Source organism: Neolamprologus brichardi, chromosome 3, assembly GCF_056152115.1.
Source record: "Neolamprologus brichardi isolate AB-2024 chromosome 3, ASM5615211v1, whole genome shotgun sequence".
In the NCBI taxonomy this organism is placed as follows: domain Eukaryota; kingdom Metazoa; phylum Chordata; class Actinopteri; order Cichliformes; family Cichlidae; genus Neolamprologus; species Neolamprologus brichardi.
Window position 1 is genome coordinate 30,457,449 of NC_142106.1, and position 15,582 is coordinate 30,473,030.

General features: G+C 37.5%; 1 protein-coding gene across 1 annotated transcript; it reads right to left on the reverse strand.

The window, feature by feature from the left end:
* Positions 1-2,483: 2,483 nt before the first annotated feature.
* LOC148104188 (Fc receptor-like protein 5) lies at positions 2,484-7,625 on the reverse strand. The gene is made up of 11 exons (XM_087838293.1): positions 7,532-7,625; positions 7,060-7,338; positions 5,506-5,769; positions 5,108-5,383; positions 4,935-4,937; positions 3,949-4,209; positions 3,263-3,347; positions 3,065-3,156; positions 2,855-2,905; positions 2,692-2,757; positions 2,484-2,560 (listed from the first exon to the last, which is right to left on the reverse strand). The coding sequence occupies exons 1-11, from the start codon at positions 7,623-7,625 to the stop codon at positions 2,484-2,486; spliced, it is 1,548 nt and encodes a 515-aa protein (XP_087694419.1).
* Positions 7,626-15,582: the final 7,957 nt, after the last annotated feature.

Below are 15,582 nucleotides of genomic sequence, written 5' to 3' on the forward strand. Positions count from 1 at the left end.
CGCATGGTCAGGCTTCCTCTGCTTCACTTATCGACGCACCGGGTACCCCCTTCACATCAAGAACTGACATGCAGGGTCATCGTATTGAATACTATAGAGCTCCCTAAACGTTATTTATTGACGACAAGAGATTGCAGCGGAAGAGCCTGTTGTCTGTATCAGGCAAGCGCAGAGGGGGGAAGGGGCTTGTTCTTGTTTTTTTTATGAGATGTTTTGGTTTGTTAAGTTTGTTAAGCTGAGACCACGAGACTGTAAAAACATGATTGTTGGGCTTCATTTCTGTACCCAACTGTAGCTTTAAGATGAGCAAGGAAATAACAATTAGCTAATGTCACTAATGAGACAAGTGTCATTACAGTTACATTTATTATACATATACAATTACACTTATCCCTTTCATGGGCGCGGGAGGTACTGGACCCTATCCCAGCTGTCATAGGGCGAGATGCAGGGTACACCCTGGACAGGTCGTCAGTCTGTCCCAGGCAGATTATAATAATATAATTTATTATTATATTAATTATAATTTATTACAGCAAAGAGCCTGAACTGTGCCAAATACTGAGCTTCAGTAAAGATTCAACTTGCATTTATTTATATTTCTTATCACTTTATATCTTCACTCAAAGACAAGTATCTTTTGCACTGTATTATACGTAAGAGACAGATATTGTTCTTTTAATATGTTGGCATTACTAAGTCTGTATGAATGCTTACAAATATGGGTAAAAAGAAAGTTTACAGGCTGTGATGATTGTTTCTGATAGAATGAAGAGTAGACTGATATATGAAATATTCCTTTATTGGGTGAGAAAATCAGACCATGTCATAACTGCTTTAAGTGATACAGAATAGATATCAGAGCCTTAAACAGGCTGACTTCTGCTAAATGGGTCAAACTGGGCAGAAAGTATACAAACACATAGCATCCTTATAGAATATGATGTAACACTATAGATCAACTTAGCTCAGAATATATAAAGCATATAAACAATTACAGCAATATGATGCAACAAACACAGCAGTACTAAAAAAACTACTCAAAGCTTCATATAACTTAAAAAATATGGACGTTTATTTTTAGGTCCATTCTGCTGCTGCACTGTCTATTTGTCTTCCATTATGGCATTGATTTCTTTGTCTGGCTCATTTTCACAGTTAACCAAACCAACAAAAAATGTGTCACTGTGTTTATTGATCATTTTTTTCTTTTCCTCTTTACTTTTTGAGAAGCATTGCTTCTCAAAGTGGTTCTTCCCGTGGCATGTTGAGCATGTTCTACTATGGGCTGGACAATGTTTGGGCATGTGCTTCTGGCCACAGCGCTTGCAGTCCAACATCCTGCTGTCAGGTCGCAGCAGTGTGCGTTTCCCCCTCGGACTGGAAACAGCTCCCACAGTAGCGCTGTCATTGACGGCAGTGGCACCCATTTCACTGAAAGTCTTAACATGCTGTTGTGACAATTCACATGCTTGACAAATCTGTATAGCTCCTTCTAGCAAAAGGGCGGTTTCTCTCAGTAGCCATTCTTTGACTTTTCTATCCACCACGCCAAAAGCAATTTGGTCACGGATCATCGAGTCATGGAGCGTAGCAAAGTTGCACTTCGCGCTTTACGCTTCAGGTCAGACAAAAATGACTTGCATAACTGCTGAATCCTCAAGCGAAAAATGTATCTGTCATATGTCTCATTCTTCTTAGGAGAGCAAAGGGCATGAAACTTTTCCATGACAACATCAAACTTTATCACCTGGCTCATCGTATACATCGCTTACCAAACACATTGTACACTTAAATAGCTTGGGGCCCTGCTACTGTAAGCAGTAACGCCACATTTCTTGCAGAAAGATGGCGACGTTTCCCGTCAGCTTCAAACTCTCTGGCAGTTTGACAGAATCCATTATTGTCATCCACGACGCACCTCAGCTTAGATTTACTCCTGGTACCATGTTTTGTTTGTCTCTTTATTTATGAAGAATGAGTCTTGTTATGATGCTTTTATTAGTCACTCTTAGCTAGCAGGAAGCTAACAGCTTCTGATCATCACATGTTGTAAGTTGTTTTAAATGACAATGAGTGTCTTTAAATGAAAGCTCTCTTTGAGTGGATTCATGCGCAACACTGAACAGCTGTAACATGTACTCTCAGTCTGACACACAACAACACACTTTACTTATATCACACTTTTATTAGCAAAGTTACAAAATGCTTCCCAGAAAGAAAATTGTAATATATAAAAAAAATAAAGAAATAGTTAAAAACAAAAATAAACAGATCTACAGCACATTAAAGTTCATCAAAATTATTTTCTAATGGGAGAGAAACAAGTGAAACACACTGAACGATTTTTTCTAAAGGAAATATAAACTCAGGCTGTCAGGATCATTGCTTTGAATTCAAAATCTTCACCTTCTCACTCAAAGTCACTTCAAGTTCAAAGAGACTTTACAAGGAAAAAGAGAAAAACAGCTAAAGAGCTGCTGTTAAGATTTTAGAGCTGTGGCTGAATTTGGATTGACATTATTGTAGTCAGAGCTCTCCTCTGGGTCACCACGTCGTCCTGTTGAGGTGATCAAATGAAAGCATTTCAAAACAAACACCTTCTGTTTTGTCCACAAATGCATTTGTTATCAGAGAGAATAATTACCAATGTATATTTTGCCTTTCAAATCTCACATTTTGTGCACTCACTTGTCTTGTTAATGATTTTGAGCTGAATCACAGATGTGACATTGGTGTAATCACCTTCTGCTGGACCTGAAATAAGAATCTGATTGACTTTCATGTTAAACACAGTTATTGTATAATCATCCAGCTTCCACAAGCTCTGTATTAATGAAAGTGTAAACTTTACCATTTTCAGTGTTTTCACATCTTCTGACTGTCTCATAGACAGAACGAACACCTGCAGGTCAGAGAAAATCAGTCACCTCATGTCTGTGATACTAATTTAAACACAAATATTCTTGCAAATTACCTTTATATTAAAATCTGCAGCAGATGTAATAAGTACAGTCTTGTTGCAAATCGCATCACAATATGTGAATGTAGATTAAAAACTAACCATGAAGAAGAGAGGAGTACACTTGCTGCTGATCTTCATCCTGATTGAGCGTCTGCTCATTAGTGGCACCTTTATTAAAATATAAAATAAGACTTTTGCTTTTACATGAAGCTCATGATGCATTTGTGTATTTGAATGATAAAGTGTTTGTAGTAAATAAAGGAAAAGGTCTCACTGTTGGTTGTTGTGCAGCGATACAACAAGAGCAGGAGAATAATAATGAGAGAGACTCCACAAACCAGTCGAACAGTCAACCACACAGGAGACGAAGAGCTGTCAGCTCCTGACACAGTTACTGTGACAACAAATAATAATTCATTACTAAGAAACTTAAAATGTGTTGATTCTCCACAACGAACACATCGACAGTCCTTCCTTTCCAACAAGTCCTTAAAATTTCCTCTTAAAATGTTGACTTCAGTAAATCTGCTTTACAAACTTTTACTATATAAATATGTCAAATGTGTCAAATCTTAATATAAAGAAACAAAAACTGATGTTTACATTGAGATTTTCTGTTTCCTGTCAGAAACTGTCAGCATGACTCTGCTCTGTGGTTTCATGTTGTGACTCCTGTTCTACACTACTTGCAGTCTTACTTGTAGAGTTGTTACAGAACTAACTGTGAATTTATGTTGATTTGGAGATTTGCTGAAAGTGGTTGTTTCACATTCATAATCCCACCTAGTCTCCCCTCCTTGGATCACATTCCTGACACTGATTCTCTAGACTCCACATTTTATGTGACTATTAATGTTCAACCATTTCCAATAAGAACATTATTACAATGCCAAAGAGGTTACCATGAGATATAATGCTGTTTGACCTTCATAGTAATCCTCAATCATCAATCTATTCAATATTGTTGCTGAATCCAAGCTCACCAGTTTTGTTAATCTGAATTTCTTGGCTGTCCTCTGTGTAGTAAACTGGGTTTCCTCTTCCTCCTCTGCACCTGTAGAGTCCTTCCTGTGAGACATTGATTCGTTCATTTGATGGGGAGACAACATCCACTGTGGTATTATCTCTGTACCAGTAGTATTTCAATCCAGATGATGATGATGAGTTCACAGAGCAGGTCAGGGTCACACTGCCCGCTACTGGAACAGTTGTGTTATCAGCTCTCAGTTTGGCCTTTGGTTTATCTGCAGTTCAGTTTAGAAAAAGAAAAAAAAAATTATTGAATCTAAATAATTTAAAAAACTAGATGGAAATGGTAACATGACATAATCTTGGTGATCTTGAAGTGATACAAACTGTAAACTCATTTTGATCGATACTGTGAAAATTTTACATTTACTTTGCTGTATTTAAGAAGTACTTGAGGACTGATTAATAAGGTGGTCCGTCTTTAGGGTCTGAGAGTTTAAAGGGATCAATCTGAATAAGCCTCCTGCTAAACGTGAGTGGAAGTGACTCAGAGTTGTGAGAATGTTAATCATAGAAACAGTACAATTATTTTTGATGGTATGTCTGTGTGTGTTTTATTTCTTTTAACAAATGACAGTATTTGACATGTTAGGCCAGAATGACTTTTATTCTTCTTTTATCGAGAAATTATAGATTTGTTGTTATATCGTGGCTCAAGAGTTGGGAGTTCGCCTTGTCATCGGAAGGTTGCCGGTTTGAGCCCCCGTTGTGTCCTTGGGCAAGACACATCACCCTACTGGTGGTAGTCAAAGGGCCCGGTGGCTCCAGTGTTCAGCAGCCTCGCCTCTGTCAGTGCGCCCCAGGGTGGCTGTGGATGTGTAAAGCGCTATACAAATACAGGCCATTTACCATTTGTTTGAATATATTATTTATTTATCCTGTTTATGTCAATATTGTCCTCAGGTGATGGAGCAGCAGGTCAGCATTGGCGTCTCTATACCAGCTGAAAGTTCATGACACAAAGTGGTGACAAACTGTCTACAATGAGGCTACTATCAGCTGCAGCTCTTTGTCTGACTAACAATGTAACATGCTTTGTAGACCATTGAATTCATCCTGTGCTGACCATTATGACATTTGTCAAATGGAGATCACACAACAAACATGACTTACTTGATACTGACAATGTGAAGGCTTCACTCCACTCTGTTGAAGAATATGAGTCATCTCTGCGTCGACTCTTACACATGTAGTCTCCACTGGACTCAGAAACACTGAATGTCACATCATTATTGTGTGTCCACTGTGTGGGTGTCCTGGGTCCTCTCCATTCATACTCCCACTCAGTGGTTTCACCTCCTTCCTGCACCTCACATGTCAGAGTGATCGTCTCACCTCTGAATATCTGAGGCCAGTTGGGTTGTTGTTTTACAACAACTTTATTGGAAACTGTTTACACATATTAACAGTTGAGATACAAATAGAAACATGAAATCAACACAGAAAACTTCACATTGTGTGTTTGATAATCATGAGTGAATGTATATTTCAAACTAAATTATTGAACTCACAGGTTATCCAAATGGTGACATCATCACTTCTATCAGTGTAGTAAACTGGGTTTCCTCTTGTTCCTCTGCAGCTGTAGATTCCTCCTTCAGATACTCTGATATCTCTGTTTTGTTGACCTCTGATTTTACCTTCAGAGGTTGTTTGGGTTCGTCTGAACCACTCATATTTCCATCCATTAGAGCTCTGCACAGAGCAGGTCAGTGTCACACTGCCCCCTACTGGTATGATTGTTGTTCCTGCTGTCAGTGAGGCCCTGGGTTTATCTGATGTTATGAAAGAGGAAAATTATATAAACATGCACACGATTCTGTAAAATTGCATAAAAACAAAAAATCATAACTAAAGACATCAGATGCTTCTCAGTCAGTGACTCTGGGTAAATGGATACGCTCTAATGATATTATCGTATTTAGTCACTTAGAGCCTGTTTGTCTTTGGTTCACCCTCTATTGTTGTGTCTAAACAATGTCACAGTTTGATACCAAACACTGAAGACTGGAGAACCCCCCAGAGTACTGTGAAGGACAGAAAAAAGGTATTGCCCAACTTATACAAACTTCATGATGCTTTTCTCAGTTCCCCAGTTTCATCTGTGCTCTGTGAAAGGGTATTTTCTAAAGCAGGTAAAATCATCTCAAAAAAGAAAGCTTAAATCCAGCACTGAGGAAAAGTTGTTTTTAAATAAAAATGGCTGAAATGTTGTCACCATTTGACGTGTTATATGTTGTCCCTAGTAACTTAAGCACATTTATTGTATCACCAGTATGAAACGTTAAGAATGTAAATACTGGCATCACAAACATCCTTCATTAATTTATTCATTTCAAAGCGTCACACATCATGTTGTCATTATGATCACACTGCCTGTGTTACATTTACTTGATGGTGCAGGAGAGCAATGATTCATTCAAAGTCCAGACCTCAGACAGACTGAAATGCATGAGGCCAAACATCTTTCCTGAAAATCTGCACCAAAGAACTGCTACATGATCTGCAGCAGACTGGTGAAGCCACCTGTTGTGTAGCCCCTGATAATTGCAGTGTTTCATTTTAAATCGAAGCTTCAAATTACACTATTTCCCAGAATGCAACACAGCTCTATTTTTAAAAAGAGATGTTTACTTCCAGTGGAAACACAAAGCCTTAATGCAGGGATAAAGGAACATTTAAACAGCTTCCTAAGAAAGTCAAAACTGGACGGACAAAAGTTTTTCTATAGTAAAGAAACTTTTCTGTACAATTTTTAAACAGTAATCTGTATTTTTTTATAGAAATTGTAGATCAATTGTTATTTGTTTGAATATATTATTTATTTATCCTGTTTATGTCAATATTGTCCTCAGGTGATGGAGCAGCAGGTCAGCATTGGCGTCTCTATACCAGCTGAAAGTTCATGACACAAAGTGGTGACAAACTGTCTACAATGAGGCTACTATCAGCTGCAGCTCTTTGTCTGACTAACAATGTAACATGCTTTGTAGACCATTGAATTCATCCTGTGCTGACCATTATGACATTTGTCAAATGGAGATCACACAACAAACATGACTTACTTGATGCTGACAATGTGAAGGCTTCACTCCACTCTGTTGAAGAATATGAGTCATCTCTGCGTCGACTCTTACACATGTAGTCTCCACTGCTGGACTCAGAAACTCTGAATGTCACATCATTATTGTGTGTCCACTGTGTGGGTGTCCTGGGTCCTCTCCATCCATACTCCCACTCAGTGATTTCACCTCCTTCCTGCACCTCACATGTCAGAGTGATCGTCTCACCACTGAATATCTGAGGCCAGTTGGGTTGTTGTTTTACAACAACTTTATTGGAAACTGTTTACACATATTAACAGTTGAGATACAAATAGAAACATGAAATCAACACAGAAAACTTCACATTGTATGTTTGATAATCATGAGTGAATGTATATTTCAAACTAAATGACTGAACTCACAGGTTATCTCAATGGTGACATCATAACTTGTATCAGTGTAGTAAACTGGGTTTCCTCTTGTTCCTCTGCACCTGTAGATTCCTCCTTCAGATACTCTGATATCTCTGTTTTGTTGATCTCTGATTTTACCTTCAGAGGTTCTTTGGGTTCGTCTGAACCACTCATATTTCCATCCATCAGAGCTCTGCACAGAGCAGGTCAGTGTCACACTGCCCCCTACTGGTATGTTTGTTGTTCCTGCTGTCAGTGTGGCCCTGAGTCTATCTGCTGTTATGAAAAAGCAGGAAAGAAAATATACACCTGATACGATGTAAATGTAAAAAATCCTAAATTTTAAAAGATTTCTTCAGGTGACTCAAATTTCAACAAAACAAAATCTACACAAATATTTTTTTTAAATTGTTTATTTTCCTTCCTTGCAGTTTAAGACATTTCAAATTTTCTCTGATTTCTGTCTCAACATGGTAACAGAGCTGCAGTATAATGAAGGGAATGAGACACAGTAGGAGAGCACAGCTGGGAGTAATAGACTATGTGCACATTAGCATATGCTACTTCCGGTGGGGAAACTCCTGTAGGGCGCTTCGTTTCCAGTGTTATATTCGCTCCTTGTTTACTGCCACTTTTTCCAGAACAAGTCAACCAAATTGATGAATCAAGGGGAGATTTACATTTCTTGGGCATTTATGAAATATATATGTAGATGCTGTTCATAGACCTGTCGATATTTTTCCCCCGTGCCTCAGAGCAGAACAGAGAAAGGATTTAAATTCTATATTTCTCAGTATTTGTAAACAGCGGTCCCTCGTTTATCGCGGGTGTTATGTTCTAAAAATAACCAGTGATAGGTGAAATCAAGTAGCCAATTTTATTTTTTTGACGGTGGTAAACGTTTCGTCGACATTGTTGTGTTTGTTGGGGAAAAAGCAGTGTGACTGCACTTCAGAGTCACACTGCAGCGATCAATGCAGCGATTCTGTACTGTACAGGAGAGACGGCACGGAGGAGATCGTCTGCAGCGATCAGGATGCAGGACACAATGTGATGTAAAAAAAAACAAAAAGCATGCAAACTTGCACTAAAAAATGTGCGAAACAGAGAGGTGAAAAGTGAACCGCGTCATAGCGAGGGACCACTGTAATTTTGAAGGTAAGTCACAACATACCCTTCGTAAATACTAATGTATAGAAACCCTTACCAGCAATCATTCATTTTTTGTGTGGCTTTTTTTCACGGTTTGTTCACATGCTGTGTAGGTGTGTACTTGACTAGCTGATATCAACATAACGGGGAAACATCTGGTTTGACTATTCTTCACCTGTAGTTTGAATGCTGAACATTTGCCTGTTTAAATCATAAGACCAGTCACTATACAGAGATGTGCTTCTGAATGTGGACGATGTGTCTTCTGCTGCAGTGATGCAGTTCTGTTTGTGTTGAGTGATGTAAACAACTGATGATCTAAACTCTTTAAACGTCAAAGTTGATCATTAGATTTTTTATGACACACAGTGGTGAGTGTTCCCACCTCCTGCTCTTTGTAACTTAACGCGATCTTTCAGTTTTTGTGTTTTGGACATGATTTTGGAGTATATCTTCGCAGTAGCGATTGACCACAAAGTAAAGCTACCGGAAATGTACAACCCCACATCCTGTCTCAAACCAGGAAGTTAGCATTTTCTCATGCACAGGGTCTATTAGGCAGGACGAGACAAGGGAAACAAAACTAGAAACACTGACATGAGACGCAGACCTTCAAAGTAAAACAGGAAACACACCGACTGAACTCTAGACATCTAAACTTAACAGAGACTGTGAGACAGAACATAGAGACCTGAATCGTGGGACAGAAAGGCACAGAGTTAACACAACATGAACACATAAAACAAAACCTAAGAACTAAAACTGTAACAGCCATAACTGAGCCTGGGGTAATAATAATAATAACTGCAATAATCAAAACAGCAAAGGACTCAGAACATAAAACATATTATAAAATACCAAAACACACGAGACTCAAAATGCTGAACCGTGACAACTGGAGCATCAGGGGTCAAATCACAAAACACATTTATGAATGACTGAGCCACACATTTAATTTCTGACTGATTAACATATCAACATTAAAAATAAAAACATTATTATCAAATATTATAACCCCATTATTGTTTATTATTTATTAACTTTATAACACTTTATATATTCAGAAATAACTTGGCAGGTTGGGGCCATAAATCACTTTGTAACATAATTTTTTGTCATAATATTATCCCCCTCTGATCTTCAAACTTTGGAGAATCCATGTTGTTTTATTTCTTATGACATTTTTAAACTCACCAGTTTCCTGAATGATGACTGGATCACTTTCTACTGTGACTGAATTTGTCCCTTTTTTACGTCCTCTGCAGGCGTAGATGCCGCCTTTAGAGATCACAAGTTCTCTCTTTGATTCACCAGCTACTGCGAACTTCTGATTAGAGTGTAAACTGGGTTCTCTGAACCAGTCATATTCAAAGTCAGCAGAGTTGTTCACTTGGCAGGTCAGTGTCACACTGCCCCCTGCTGGTATAGTTAATCTGTCTGCTGTCAGAGTGGCCTTCACTCCAAGTTCTGTAATTTAGAAAAAGATCAAAAGAATAAAATTGTTGCTCTGAATGTTTGAAGCAAACTTAAATAATGTGAATCATCTTTTGCAGCCACACAATTCAACACACTGAACATCTACAGAGACTTTGGAGTGACGTGTTAAACAGCTTCTGATCAAAACACCAAATGAGGGATGAAGGAAACAAACTCTATGCTGAGCTCAGAGCAGCATTTGGTTACTATGTTCATGTTGGTTTTTCCTTTAATTTGTCATCTGTGTGGAGCTTTTGATAATTAGCATTTTTATAGCTCCAAGAGGTAATACAATACAATACAATACTGTTTTATTTATATTGCACATTTAAAAACCCGAAGGCACACCAAAGTGCTTCACAGTAATACGGAGAATCAACATAAGTCAATAACAGGGTACAGATTGGGCACCAGCACAGACAGAATAGAGGCACTAACAGACCAGAGGGGTTAGATAAATACAAAATCCACTAAGAAGACAAAAACAGCAATAAAATTATTAATAAAATAATAAATTTAATAAAATTTAATAAAAAATTTATAATCCAAAAATTAATCCAAAAAATCCCACTGTATGAAACAACATACGTGCCAACAGCAAAACTCAGTGAGATAATCTGCACGACACACACTGTTGATATTTTCAGATCAGATAAACATGAAAAGAAAATCCACATGTATGAAGCCACAGCTCCTCAGTAAGTATACAGTTTGTATCGTGGGTGTGTGCTTGAGTGCTCACACACTTAACATGGTTATATTAACATTTTAACCAATAACCTCAATGAAATGTTTGGTTTATGATACAAAATATAACACAGAGGACGTCATTTAGAGCAACACAGGAGAAGCTAAATACTAGTTAAGATCAACACATATGATACAAATGGAAGAAAAAACAGTTTCTCACCTTCAGTGTTTCCATGTCTGACTGTACTGAGCACTAAAATAATGAATGAAACATCATCAGACATTATACAACTGACAAAATCACAATAAATATATAAACAGAGGCTTTTTAAATCTTCACGTGGCACAGTTATCATCAAATTTATGTTTCTTTTAGCTGTGAAACATTTTCCTTCATCACTGCCATTCAAACAGTAAAGGTGTGTATTGTACTCACAGAATAACCCCAGCAAACAGAGCAAAGAGTGCCCCATCCTCACGTCCAGCCCTGCACGCTGATCTGCTTCTAATCTCAAAGTGTTCGACTTTGCATTGATAATAAATGCAGAACAAAGAGAAGCTGCACTTAATGTAGATAAGATCAAAGGTTATATTCAGCTCCTTCTTCTATCACCTCTCTGTGCTTCCTTCCCTTTTATAGAAAGCTCAAACAGCTCCTGTAGCTTTGACCACAGCAGTCGTGTGACGTGTTCACATTTCCTGTCCACTGCAAACATTTAAGTTTCTTTCCTGTTTTGCGTTCCTACTTTTCTCTATGATATACAAAGGTGCTTTGTTGCTTAGTTACTGACACACTTTGCAGGTCATAGTTTTATCTTTGTTGTCTTGTCCTGCCTCCACGCTTCAGTATCACAACTACAGACTCACTGAACTGTCTGACTGAATGTGAACAAATTTATCTTTGTCTCCTCTGACAGAAGAATATTCGACCAACATTCAACAAGTTTCTTTTCATCTTCTTTAACAAAGTTTGTTGCTTGGCCTTTTCTGCTCACGTTAAAGAACCTGATGTATGCAGACACACATGCAGTGCACAGATTAACCACCGGGGATCAGTAATTCATGCAGAGCCCTCAGCTGAGACATCCAACATGGCTGACATCAGTCACCGAGCCTTCAACGATTTCTCAAAGATATTTTTACCAGTTTTCTAAAAGATTTGTGAACATTTTGAAAGGAAACTCAAAGTTTAATGTGTTAAAAAAAACTTTATGTTTTTATTTGAAGATAAACTGAGCAACAATTTGTACAAAAATGCCAGATGCAGCTAAAAAAGATTTTTTCCACCTCATGTGAAAAAATCTTTTTTTTCAGAAGGTTCAAAAACACACCAGCTTATAAAAAATTTATGATTCAGGCTTTAGAGGGTTAATATCTGAGCTTCAAATAAACAAACAAACAGAGGTCTGATATCAGGAATGTAATAAAATAATTATTAGATTTTTGCCTTTTTTCATTGATGTTGCCACAGTCTGTCACAGCTCCACAGCTCTTCCTTCTCAGTGGGATGTGTTAGTCATCTTCCTCACTTGCTCCAGTCAGCTCAGGTTGGCACATTTGTTCTCCATCCTCAAATAGCTGCACATAAAAGGGTCGACTGTTCATCCACTCACTGTCACACAGTTACAGCACACGAAGGAAACTAGCCTGACTGCAGAGAATCACCCTTGTAGTTTATCCACTTAATCCAGTCTTCTTCTGTCTCTGATCTTCTTCAGTGTTCAACCTGCAAAGCTTCAGTTGTGCAAACACACACCTGCTGTGGAAAACACACCTGCCTGTTCACTCTCTACTCATCTGAGCTCTGTGTGATTACATTTAGAGAAAGTTGGTCCTGTTTTAGCATCTTGTTTTAGATTTTAGATTCTTATGGTTTTCTTTTTCAGATAATAATAATAAATATTAACTATTAACAGTAAATTAACAATTGAGGCAATTTACACACCGAGGTGTTATTATGTTATTTATAGTAAAATGAAGATCAGTAAATATTTTCTCATGTTTTAAGGAGTGTGAAGACAACAAACCAGAAAGTCAAACGTTTAAAACTCTGAGCTCTGTATTCTGCCTGTTTAACGTCTCACAGTCTCCTCATCATCTCTCTGTGCTGTCAGCTATCAGGGCTAAAGCATGTGACCTAGAAGGCAGCTCATATTTAGCTTCAATTGTTCTTCCTCATTTTAGTTCTGCAGGCTGATGGAAATAATGTAGTCACTGTAATGTTTAAGTGCAGAGATGGTGCAGATAAGCCTGCAGCTATGAGGCCACCAACAGTTACAGAAATATTCACACAGTAAAGAAAAAACTTTTCTTAAAGTGCAAACACTGAACAAAAACATGAAGAAATTTCATTTTGTTTTCAGTTATTAGCTTTGAATAAATTAACTTTGGTGCAAATAATAGTTTGATTTGAAAAATGATAAAGATGTTTACAAAATAATCTCTTACTTTAGCGAGACATGATTTTATAAAGATAAATGAATATTTGATGATCAGTACTGTTATTCCAGTACAGGCACATCATATAAACATGTGTCATGCACACAGAAGTCAAAGTGAAATTCATACTGTGCTCTTTGTCTGAATTCCTTGTTAACTCTTTGCTGTGAGCTGATAACATAAAACTAAACATCAGCTACACTGAAGACTTGAGGCTGAAACCACAGGCTGCATTTCCTCTGTTCATGGTGAACCAACCAGAAACCATGAGGCCTGTCAGTGGATAAAAATAAGCCTGTGGCAGAATAGATGGTGACCACCAACAGTCTTTCACACACATGTAGGCCAGTCAGAAGAGTAAAGACGTTATTCTTTGCAGATTGATCTTGTGATACTGTTTGATATTGATTCTTGAATAAAACATAATCAATGCATTTCTTTGCAGATCTGAATTTATTTGAAATTTCTTTCAGTTTTTTAAAAGTTTTACATCCGTCAGAAATATACAACATTTTTAATTTGCAAAAACTTCAAGAGATTTATTCAAAAACACAAACACAGGTCAAAGATAACCTGCACTGGTGCTCAACAGCTTTAAATGTTATCAGATCTTCAAATGATGTTGTTGAGTTTGACTGTATGCTGTGTATTCAGACACATGATGACAGTGCTGAGAAGTAAAACAGAAAGACTGTAACAACAGCACAATAATCACACACTCAGAGTAAATGCATAAAACAACAAGAACAAAAAACATTTTCAAGTGTGATTCAGTCATTCAATTTATTTCAAAAACTTTAATGAACTGAATTATTGCTGATCAAATAAACAAAAATATACTAATATAATAATCAAAAACACAGGAGCACTAAGGCCTCGATCCTGTAGGATAATATTTTAACTGGTAATTTAAAGATCAATTTAAATTAATCTAATTTAAAGGCTTAAAGAAAGATAACTTAAAAACATTCAGTCTATACCTTGAATCTCTGCTAAAGGGCAGTACGATCACTTATATGGCGACACGATCTCCTCAGCACACTCTGTTCACACTCCAAAACTTTGCAGCATCCCAAAAACACCACAGTCCACAGCCTCACATCGGAACAAAGGAGAGAAGAAGAAGAGCACCAGCTGCTACTTCCTTTTTTATACCCTCTGTTTGATCCCCTGGGTCCTAAAGCCATTGCACTAATCACAGTAATAATAATGAGCAATAACACTAATAACATTTCAAACACTTTAACGACCTGAATTATTGCTGGTCAAATAAAATTAAAATACAATAATAACAGTAAGTTATGAAGAGCTGTATGAAGCTCACTTCTTTTTCATTAGTGGCTGAGAACCAGTATAAAGTTGTTTTACTGCCACCTACACAGCTGTGATGGTAACAGCAGACTCCAAACACTGTTTGTCTTTCAGCCTCAGAGTCTGTGCAGAATTTCTCTCACACCACCATTTATTAACCCTGCAATAAAACCTCTAAACTTCCTGCTTCTGTATCTTAATTTACAGATTTCTCCAGCTCCCCTGTATCCACTTACTTTAACATTTACCATTTAATTAAATCAGGGAACACAGGACTGCATGACATTTTATTAGAAACTAAAATCACATAAAGTCAACAAAATAGTTACAAATGGTAACAGGACAAAATAAAAAGTCACCAGTGTAGCTGTAGTTGCTCTCCCACTTTATAGGACAAAGACACGATTGATAGTGAAGAGGGAAACCCATCTACAGCACAGCTGAGCTATTAGAGCACGGTGACCAACTGTCCTCTTTTTGGCACTTGTTGACTTGTAAAAGATTATATGACATTTTTTATTTCACCATTCATTAACTGCACAGAGATGTTATTGTTTAAATATGTTAAAGTTTTCTTCAAGTATACAAACAGTATTATAAAGGTTCTTCATGACTGGCACAAGTGTCCTCTTTTTTGGAAATCAAATAATGGTCACCCTGTATTACAGGATATGATCAGTACTGTTTATCACCGTCATGCTGATTTTGCAGAAAAATGCCAACCACGCTCAACCCAGCTGGTTAAGTTTACACCTGACTGACCTGTGCCTCCTCCTTACTGTGACTAAACAATCAGACTCTGCAGGGTCAGACAGATGTTTTGTTTCTGTCTTGGTTTCGATAGAACCATCTGGATTTTTAGCTCTAATGTTTGTGTCGCATTAATGAATTATAATACTGCTACTTCTCTGAGTCATGTTGACCATGATTGATGCAGAGCTTTAATTCTCTGTGATGTTCTGTCTCCATGCAATCTTCCATATGAGATTTATCACATGTACAAGTTATCTTTTCATTTAACTATCAGCACATAGAGAGATGATCTGATTAGTTTGTGGATAAT

Coding starts and splice junctions, on each gene's coding strand:
- LOC148104188 (XM_087838293.1), bottom strand. CDS start 7,625: ATGAGTGGTTCAGACGAACCCAAAGAACCTCTGAAGGTAAAATCAGAG. Junction 5,770..7,059: donor CTTCACATTGTCAGCATCAA/GTAAGTCATGTT, acceptor TCATAACATCAG/ATAAACCCAGGGCCTCACTG. Junction 2,561..2,691: donor CAAAATCATTAACAAGACAA/GTGAGTGCACAA, acceptor TCACCTCAACAG/GACGACGTGGTGACCCAGAG.